The sequence below is a fragment of the Engraulis encrasicolus genome, chromosome 1 (assembly GCF_034702125.1).
Source record: "Engraulis encrasicolus isolate BLACKSEA-1 chromosome 1, IST_EnEncr_1.0, whole genome shotgun sequence".
NCBI classification, from domain to species: domain Eukaryota; kingdom Metazoa; phylum Chordata; class Actinopteri; order Clupeiformes; family Engraulidae; genus Engraulis; species Engraulis encrasicolus.
Genome location: NC_085857.1, coordinates 54,588,046 through 54,598,045, shown reverse-complemented (window position 1 = coordinate 54,598,045; position 10,000 = coordinate 54,588,046). Strand labels below are relative to the sequence as shown.

General features: G+C 44.3%; 1 protein-coding gene and 2 non-coding genes across 3 annotated transcripts in view; all 3 read right to left on the bottom strand.

Annotated features, from left to right (window-relative positions):
- Positions 1–6,176, bottom strand: part of LOC134455055 (nuclear factor 1 X-type) — a 157,848-nt gene extending 151,672 nt beyond the window's left edge. Inside the window, exon 1 of the mRNA XM_063206114.1 lies at positions 5,751–6,176. Within this exon, the coding sequence (XP_063062184.1) occupies positions 5,751–5,756 (6 nt within the window). The 5' untranslated portion in view covers positions 5,757–6,176. The remainder of the gene's footprint in view (positions 1–5,750) is intronic.
- Positions 1,838–1,930, bottom strand: trnai-uau (transfer RNA isoleucine (anticodon UAU)). The gene is given in 2 exon segments: positions 1,838–1,873; positions 1,893–1,930. It is a non-coding gene; the product is annotated as a tRNA-Ile (tRNA).
- trnai-uau (transfer RNA isoleucine (anticodon UAU)) lies at positions 3,793–3,885 on the bottom strand. The gene is given in 2 exon segments: positions 3,793–3,828; positions 3,848–3,885. It is a non-coding gene; the product is annotated as a tRNA-Ile (tRNA).
- Positions 6,177–10,000: the final 3,824 nt, after the last annotated feature.

Below are 10,000 nucleotides of genomic sequence, written 5' to 3'. Positions count from 1 at the left end.
CTACAGGTCTGACTCCCCTGACTGCTTGCTGTTGTTAGGCTGCCCATAGTACAGTCTCGCTTTAGCCATGGGACAGGGCAAGGTCAGGTGAGATATAATCACAGATACACAGACATACTGATGGAGACATTGGGTCCCTCACAACCGTCGTTCTTAATCTTTTCTTTCTTAAAGAACCCCCTTACCTGTACCGAAGATAAGCCATGCATCACATACCCAATTGTCTCCACGTGTATACGCACTAAAAATGATTTAAGTGATTAATTACAAATAATTACAAATTATTCTTGCTTGAGACATTAATCAATACCTGAATGCTTTTAAATAGGGACCAAATTATATTGTAATTTCAGTATAATGAAAGCAGACCTGAAAGCCCACCGGTGAGTCAGTTCTGCGCCAATAATTTTGAGGGGCCCATTTAAAGGGGCACTAGGTAGGATGACATCCGTGGCGCGCGCGTACCACGGCGCCCGTGGTTTGCCTGTCTCAAAATCTACATGAAAAAAAATAAACGCGAGTTCAAATAAACTCGCTTTGAAACTGTTCTGAACACGGTAGGTAAAACAATGTTTCAAACAAAAAGTGTTTCCCACGACACTCGTTCGGGTCAAAAGTTGCATGTGGGATTTTCTGTCAGCGGACCGTGGAATGAAGCATCGCCTGACTCTGGACCGTGATTAATTAAACTTTTAATCCTACCTGGAGCCCCTTTAATTCAAAAGTCCAGCCATGACCCCAGGTAAGAACCACTGCCTTACATTATCTAAACGCCCGACCTCTCCTTGTGCTTGTGGCCTTGTGCATGACTGACGCCCCACCTCCGTGGAGAAAACAAAAAAGTTTATGACCTTTGAATTGTGCTTTTGGAGACATTGAATGAAACTGCTATCATCAATGACATCCTGACTCATATTGCAAGACTACAAACAAGAGGACAGGGCAGGAGGTTAGATATTGAAAGGGACACATTAACCCTATTAACACAGAAACATCAGCTTATTGACTTTCTCATTTAACGCTTGCTGATTTCCCAATGTCTAAAGGTGTCAAACTGCCAAACCTCAGCCTGTAGTGCCGTATAAATGTTGCGCACTCACCGATTGCGGCACTGGAACAATCTGTAGACTAAAGCCCTGCACTCATGAATCAGCTTTGTAAGCTGTAGTGCTCAACTAACACAGCATTCATCACAGTTTTATCATTCATAGTGACATATTCCACCATCTAAAGATGACCTGCTCCAGATGAGGCTCGAACTCACAACCTCTGCATTGCTCAGCCTGTACTGCCTTATGAGTACTGCTCGCTAACCGATTGTGCCACTGGGGCCTGCGGTACCAGGGTGTAAGGGTGGGGTGACAGCTCAGCACTGCTGTTTGTAGGACCATTTCAGAACAAACTTTTAATTTTCTGCTTTTTTGTTATTTGTTTTGGCAAATTAATGTGCGTTGAGAGTGAGAGTAAACTAGGTACAGGGTATTGGGTACAGCCCCTGTAGTGCATATCAGCCATGGATCTTGGTAAAGGGCATAGGATTAGAAATATTTGAACCTACAGTCTTCTGAACCAATGCCCAACTGGCTACCCATTAGGTCTTGGCCAGCTCCGATATGTTTTTTTCATGGTCTTACTAAGATCCACACCATAACATTCAGCCAGGATATTCCGGCTGGCCACAGATGCCATTGATTCAATTCAGTATATGACCTCACTGAGCACAGTGGTAACAATCATCCAACATATTCTCTAGCAGTTACATTTCTCAAAGCCTGTCATTTTTTACCAGGGTTAGGTATTCACATGTAATGAATTGTTCAAACCACTAAAGATGACCTGCTCCAGGTGAGGCTCGAACTCACAACCTCGGCATTGCTCAGCCTGTACTGCCTTATAAGTACCACACGCTAACCGATTGCGCCACTGGAGTACTATCCTGTACTATCCTGCTAGGATGGCATCTCACCTCAACTCTTCTGTTGTGGGATTATTTTGGAACAAATACTCCTTTCTGTGTATCTGCGTATTTGTTCGTTCGTATTGGCTAAGGGCCAATTTATACTTATTGGCGCTGACGGTTGCAAAGCCTCTGCAACCGTCTGTGCACGACCACTTCCCCCGCGCAGAGGCTCTGCAACCGTCGTCTCGCGCCTCAAGAAAATCCTGACTACACGTCAAATGGTTGCGAAGGTCGCAGAGAAAAGGTGCTGTGATTGGTCTTCTCGCTAGGCTACTTCCTTGTTCTCGTGGCGGCACAGGCCTGTACTGAGACTGCATTATTATTTTTTTTACCAAGGTAAGGTATTCATTCACATGTTCAAACATCTACAAGTGACCTGCTGTAGGTGAAGCTTGAACTCACAACCTCTGCATTACTCAGCCCGTACTGCCTTATATGTACCACGCACTAACCGATTGCGCCACTGGAGCCTCCTTCACTTTGTGGGACCATTTTGTGTGAATGAGAAGACACTATCTGTAGGGTATTGGATACAGCTCCTGAAGTAACATGAGGTCAGCCATGGATATTGGCATAAGTGAAGTGATGGACTTGAACCTGCACCCTGCACCAAAGACCCGCTGGCTAACTATTAGGTGCTTCCCAGCTAACACACCATTTTGGATTCCATCTTCACACTCAGCCAGCATATTTCGTAGCAGATGTATACTTCCAGGTACAGAGTATGTGAGTCGAACCTGCAACCATCTGATCAGGCAGGCTGAAGTTGCCGCTAATTCAATTCTGTATAGCCTATGTATGCTGTATGTTTATAGGCCTACCTTACTGAGCATACAGCCCCTGGCCACATTAGTAGGATATCATTAAAAAGTTTTGATTTCCATAAGAGATAAAAGATTCCATAAAAGATGTGTTTCCATAATTCCATCAATAATGTTTAACTTTCATGTATTGTTGATGCATTGCCCACATATTGAACTATTCCAATCATTCTTTTGTTTATTTTTACATATTTTGGCCTTCCAGCTCCACAAAAACACAAATTCAGGAATTCACATTATTATTGTAATAAAATCACAATTTTCTTCAGAAAGAAGAAAGATATACGGGTAACATCAAATCAGTTGAAATTTGGTACTTTCTACATAACATGCAAATGTTCAATAGCCTACTTGGTTAGGACTGTCTTTGTCTTAATCACTGCCATGATGGGTTTAACATTGAAGTCTATGGCAGAGGCATTGCATGGAAGTTACGGAAGCCCAAATATCCTTGATGCTTTGCTGTCATCTGTTTTTGTTTGTTTGATCTGGTGATCCACACAGCACTCTTCAATATACCCAGTAGATTTCCATGTCACGTATTGGTGCTTTGGTGGTATGGACATTCTAAGTCACCAAAAATAAAACCCCATTAATTTTAAATAGGGTTTCATTTCTGGAGAGTTAAAATGTCCATATGCGCAACACAGATTTCATTACAATATTCTAATAATGTGAATTATTGCATTATTGTCTTCTGCACCGTGCACCGAAGACCCGCTGGCTAACTGGCTAATTATTAGGCCTCAGGTGCTTCCCACACCACCTGGAATTCCATGGTATTATTCAACGAATACATTTTGTCGCAGATGTATATATCCAGGTACATGAGTTGAACTTGTAACCATGTGATCTGTCAGGTCACAGTTGCCACTAATGCAATTCAGTTTGTATATTGTGACCTTACTGAGCACAGTAGTAGTATCAGTCAGCCGACAATCTGTGCCAGTTACATTTCTCAAAGCCTGTGCCAAGACTGCATTATTTTTTCACAGACATCTAGAAATGAACTGCTCCAGGTGAGGCTCGAACTCACAACCTCGGCATTGCTCAGCCTGTACTGCCTTATAAGTACCGCGCGCTAACCGATTGCGCCACTGGAGCCTGTTGGACTACCATAGGGTCACACCTCAAATCTACTGTTTGTGGGACCATTTCAGAACAAATAAAGGACGTGGAACTTGTGATTGAGAAAACAGTAGGTACAGGGCATTGGATACAGCTCCTGAAGTAATGTGAGGTCAGCCATGGATATTGACATAAGTGAAGTGAAGGGCTTGAACCTCCACCCTGCACCAAATACCAACTGGTATGGCTATGCTCAGCTTCAGGATGGCAACTGCGTCATTATTGGTTCTCTGTGTGATTCACACGATATATTGGCAACGTGGTTCTGTGTAGGAGGTAAGCTGTCATTATCACAAATAATTCAACACAGTGGCATAGATATATAACACAACAGATCTCCTTGATATTACTATGATTTATTATAACACTGTAAAAACAAATAAAATGTTATTTTTCTTGCAATTACTAAGAATCAACTGGAATGGCAATCTGCGTAAATAGCGCCACTCGGAAAGAGATGGGTCTTTGTTATTTACTTGATCGAAAGTTTGGGTGTTTAGAACCCCTAGGCAGTGGACCAGTTTGGCTCGAGTGGCCTCTTACCGACACCGGTCATTAGTAACAGCTAGGCCTAGATATTTTCACTCCCGGGTGCACCTGCAGTCGAAACCAAAAAGGCGTCTCCAAATATATCCGTCTCAAAACTTCAAAATAGATTGAGGGGCAAAGTGTGACCAATTATAACTGACAAAACAAATAGTAGCCTTGCCTTCGGAACTGCGTGGAATACAGAACATCGTTTGGAGTTTCCTTCCTGCATTTGCTATTGTGTCACCTGTCACCTTCACAGTGGCACCAGTCTCACCCCCTCGTGCGCAAAGAGCAGTTAAGTAGGTCAGTAACACAGCGGTAAAGGGGTATTCACAGAATAACTGTTCACAGTTGATTGAAACATGTGGATTGCATGGTGCGCAAAAACTACATGGAGACTCGATTCCGGGACAGTTTCAGTTAATGACAAACCCACCCTGCCCTGCACTAACCATGTTAACCATAAGTTAAAAAAAACTGTTTTTCCCCTATAGGCCTTATTTATCCACGTTGTGTGTTGATTGGGCTATATTATATCCTTATTTGCATGCTGTATATTTTGGGAAAGAGTTTTCTAAAGGCAATACAATGCTCAAGTTCAAGTTAGGTTTATGTGTAGGCCTACACAGGGTGAAATAAGTGTGTTGCATACACAGACACACCACATAATAATAATAAAAACAACGTAAAGACAGGGACACAGGACAACATACCAAGACACAAGGCTCGCAATCATTCCACACAGGCTGAGACCAATAAAGAGAATACAAATAAAAACAAACAAGATGTAAGAGGATAACAGAATAAGATATAAGATCAGATCAAAGCATGAAGAGTCGATGCAATGTAACGTAATGTAACGTAATGTAATGTCATTTCTAATCTGCCACTGGCAGCCTGACCCTGCATTGCAACACAGCAGGCCGCAGTACATTTCTAGGGGTTAATTCAGCACTCGGAGAGTGTGCCCAACAAGGAGAGGGTTATCTTCGACTCTGCACGTGTCGAATTAACAACGTGCACTGCAAATAATATAACTCAGCCTTCTCTTAATATATAGCCTACTCTGATACCATGGCAGCAAGCCCGGCCAGAGCGCTGACAAACTACCTGCTATGTCGACCCGACCCAATATTAGAACACACACTCATCCTGACCCCTGTGTGTGTGTGTGTGTGTGTGTGTGTGTGTGTGTGTGTGTGTGTGTGTGTGTGTGTGTGTGTGTGTGTGTGTGTGTGTGTGTGTGTGTGTGTGTGTGTGTGTGTGTGTGTGTGAAAGGCGCAGTAGCTATTGAGTTGCACCGCACGTACCATCATGGAGCATGGAGGGTTGCCAACACGCGCTGGTCTTCTCAAAGGCCCATTTCTCCCTCGCAGACAGGAAAAAAAGAAGTTCCGGTTCCTTTCAGGCACGAGAGAATGTGTGGAAATGGAAATGGACCGCGCGACAGAGAGGGAGAGAGGGGTAATGAGAGGGACGAGTCCGTTTCTGCGGTGATACCGGAAGGGGAATAAGAAGAGGCTCTTTCAACAAGTCCCCTCGCTGCGCTGGACTGCACTGCACGAGCGCTGCCTGCCGTCACCGGCTCTTCTGTTCGCCGGTTCGATGAGAAGGGAGAGCAGACAGTCAACCTTGCGCTGCGTCCACCACGCTTTCTTCTCCACCGTGTGCGTCGGAAGGCTACTACACTTTCCCACCAGCTTCTCTCTCTCTCTCTCTCTCTCTCTCTCTCTCTCTCTCTCTCTCTCTCTCTCTCTCTCTCTCTCTCTCTCTCTCTCTCTCTCTCTCTCTCTCTCTCTCTCGTGCTCTCGCGGGGTGCTGCTGCAGCAGTCTGTTCTCATGGAAGCCCCTCGAGGGGTTTTTGTCGCTTGTCGCTCGCGAGTCCTCCTGTCACTCTGCTCTGTTGTCCACCAGCTCCATCCAGCCCAACAGACAACAAAACAAAGAAGTGTCGGAAGACAAAAGTAGAGGCAGTAAGTGTTCCTGATTGTCTTAGAGACTTTAAAATCTGTTCGGGTGTTATTTTTAACCCTGGCACCTCTTTCTCTCTCTCTCTCTCTCTCTCTCTCTCTCTCTCTCTCTCTCTCTCTCTCTCTCTCTCTCTCTCTCTCTCTCTCTCTCTCTCTCTCTCTCTCTCTCTCTCGACACCCCAGACGATGTAGCGTAGGCTACTATTACGCCACTACACGGCTTCCAGCTTCCACGTCTTTGCAGGCTAATTAGCAGCGAAACAGCCGAAACCAACTCGACTCGTCTCTCCTTCCCCCCGCTGGCACGTGAAGCCGCGCGAGCTGTCAGCAGCAGTTGCAATAGAACACACGCGGCTGTTCTCCTCTTCCTCGCGCCAAAGCAAATCCCTAGTTAGTTAGTCAGTCGCTTGGTTTGACTACACAACACCATCACCGCCGGCCAATGCAATGTGGGCTTTATCTTCGCAACTTATGTTCGAGGCTCTTTGAGAGAAATAGTTGTCATGGAGATTTCCAAACCCGAAGTGAGAAGAAAAGCGGCGGGAAGTAAACAAGCCTGTGGTTTGGTTGTAGATGCTCTGAGAGTGTGTAGGCGAATCATAAACATGCCTCGCGCCTAGCCGGTTGGTGGGCCCGCATGCACCAGACCCGCGAGCCTGGGACAGAGAGAAAAAGAGAGAGGGAGGCCGGGGGCATGCAGCGCTCGCTCGAGACCACGGGCTGAATTATTGATGATTGGCACGAGCTCGCAGTCTGTTGTGTCTCTCTCCGCGCGAGCAGCACAGCACAAGGGCAGCTGGAGTTACCGAGCATTAGTCCAAAAGCACGGGGGAACCGGGGATTACCGGCGCTTACACTGTGTGTGTGTGTGTGTGTGTGTGTGTGTGTGTGTGTGTGTGTGTGTGTGTGTGTGTGTGTGTGTGTGTGTGTGTGTGTGTGGAAGAGAGAGAGAGAGAGAGAGAGAGAGAGAGAGAGAGAGAGAGAGAGAGAGAGAGAGATGTTGGGGTGATAAAAAAGATAATATTCCAAATGCGCACACAGACGTGCACCTCCATACATTGCTATTATTTCCAAATGCCCCCCCCACACACACACACACACACACACACACACAGACACGCACGCACACGCACACACCTCAGCATGTAAAGTAGCAACGTGTATCGCCTCAGTGTGGTCAACCAACCGTGAGGGTGACATCGCCATCATCACCAGTGATCACTCGTTGCTCATACATGGTCAAATTAAAGTTCAACCAAAACTCATCCCTATTCTATTAACTGTTAAGTTTTGACCTTTTGAGTTAACACACTGCCGAGCTCTGATTAGCCTAGTAGGCCTACCATGTCATGCGTCGTTCTGCTCCACAGTCCGGCACGTCTACATAGGGAAATACATCTCCTTTAAATTCTTACGCACATTTCCAAGGTATGTCCGCTGTTCACTCTTTTACTTGGCCGTTGCACAAAAGGGTGTGCATTTGGCCTAATACGCCTAGTCAGAGTCAGACTCATTTAATCAAAGTGACTTTTAGATGATAATTCTGGTTTGACCTTTGTCTTTAAAATGTTAGTGTTTTACAGGCCTTTGCAGAACTGCATTATTTCACCAACAGATGTCATGCTGCTGCAATGTAGGCCCAAGTTATTGTTCCTGCTTACAGCATACAATATAAAAAACATTGGATGTAAAAAAACCACTTGTTTTGTATTTATACAATCAATATTTCTGACCGTGTTATGAGGCAGGATGCGCCGATGCATTTTTACGCCCTTTTACGCGCTCGGGTGCGAAAGCTCATATTCGGCCCGCAGCACAAAACACCAACCACGTGGGTCAAACATGCAATTGTTAACACGTTATTATTATTATTATTATTATTATTATTATTATTATTATTATTATTATTATTATCATTATTATTAGTAATAATATGTTCTTCTTGTTGTTGTTGACAACTTGTTGTTCTGACACGTTCTGCAAAGTAATTGGAAATAACGTAGTTGTTACATAACTATTCCTAGCAGTGCGAGAAGGGATTATTAATATTAGATCTCAACACAGAGTTTTCTACTTAATGCTTTTTTTCGTAATAAAATGGAATCTGTTGAAATTCACTGTTACAAAAGCTTGAATGTTAACTACAATCGAATACTATCTATCTATCTATCTATCTATCTATCTATCTATCTATCTATCTATCTATCTATCTATCTATCTATCTATCTATCTATCTATCTATCCAACGAATGTTATGGAAACAAACTTGAATAAAACAACCTGTGATTATTATTATTCTACTGGCAATATAACGAGTGAGTTAAAATAAAAGGTCAACATGAAACGAATAAAGATCCTATACGGCCCATTGGAAGGTGTCTAGCACTTAGGCCTATTATGTTGGTGGATTTGATATTTGAAGGAATTTGATACATAAATAGATCAAATAAATATCTAAGCATGGAGGAATTGACAAAACAGATGTTTTATTGGTGAACAAATTGCACTGATTTGTTGTAATGGTTCATTGCAGTCTATATAATTTAAGCAGAAAGGGGGAACACATGGTTAATAATAATAGTGTTCACTGGTGTTGGATGACAATTTGCCATTTAGTAGCTTTACCTTTTTTGAAAGGTATAATTATTTATGGCAATTTGGTAGGCTATAGGCTACTTCCATCCAGTGTAATGTATTCGTTTTTTGATGGCCTAGAGTTATCGCTCTGCTGCGCGTTTCACTGTGCGCGTTTGGCGTCTCCAAATGTCTATTACTACAAAGGCGTCAGAAACGGCCTCTAAACCCATTATCCTTCTTTAATGTTTGTGTGTTTGTTTATTGGCTAACGGATGTCGGTGGAGCTCATGTTGAGTGGAATAGGCCCATATCCCACTGCAGAGAGAGAATCAGGACCGCGCTGTTTAATGAGTGCTGTCTTTTAGAAAGTTTATTTGTCTAACCACAGTGAGTTGTTTTCCAGTTCACCACGGCGGATGGTCCACAACAATGGCTACTTGCCCTGGCCTCCCCTCCAGGCAGCGAGACTGCACGAGAGCGAGCGCGAACCGGCAGTCTGGGCCTGTTTGGGCCTGTATTTCTCGAGCGCTTACATTGCCAGGGTGGCGGACTGTTAATGATAGTGCCCGGGCCGCGCGCAACGGGAAGGACGCACGTGGATTCAGTGCCCGGGAAACGCGGCCGAGCCTTCCCCATTAAAGCGCTTTGCCCAAAAAGCTGTGTGCTTCCTCGCTGTCATTAGAATCATTGCAATTATCAGCTCCATCAACGAGACTGCCATGTAGGCTACTAGCCTAGCATATTTTGAGCTTCTGACAGCAGTACTCACATGACCAGAAAACAACCCATTTGAGATAAGAACAAGCCTGTTGTGCTGTTGCGAAATAATTCCATATTTTATTTAATCACATTAAAATCTCCAGACTACTCCTTAATGGAGCCACCAACAGGTTAAGAGGGTGTGAGTCGGATTTGGGTCACCTTGTAAAGATCCGTTGGACTGTTGCCCGCACGGTGCAGGCTATAGGCCTACGGCTTTAGAGAGAGGGGGAAGAATAGACGAGGGAAAAAGC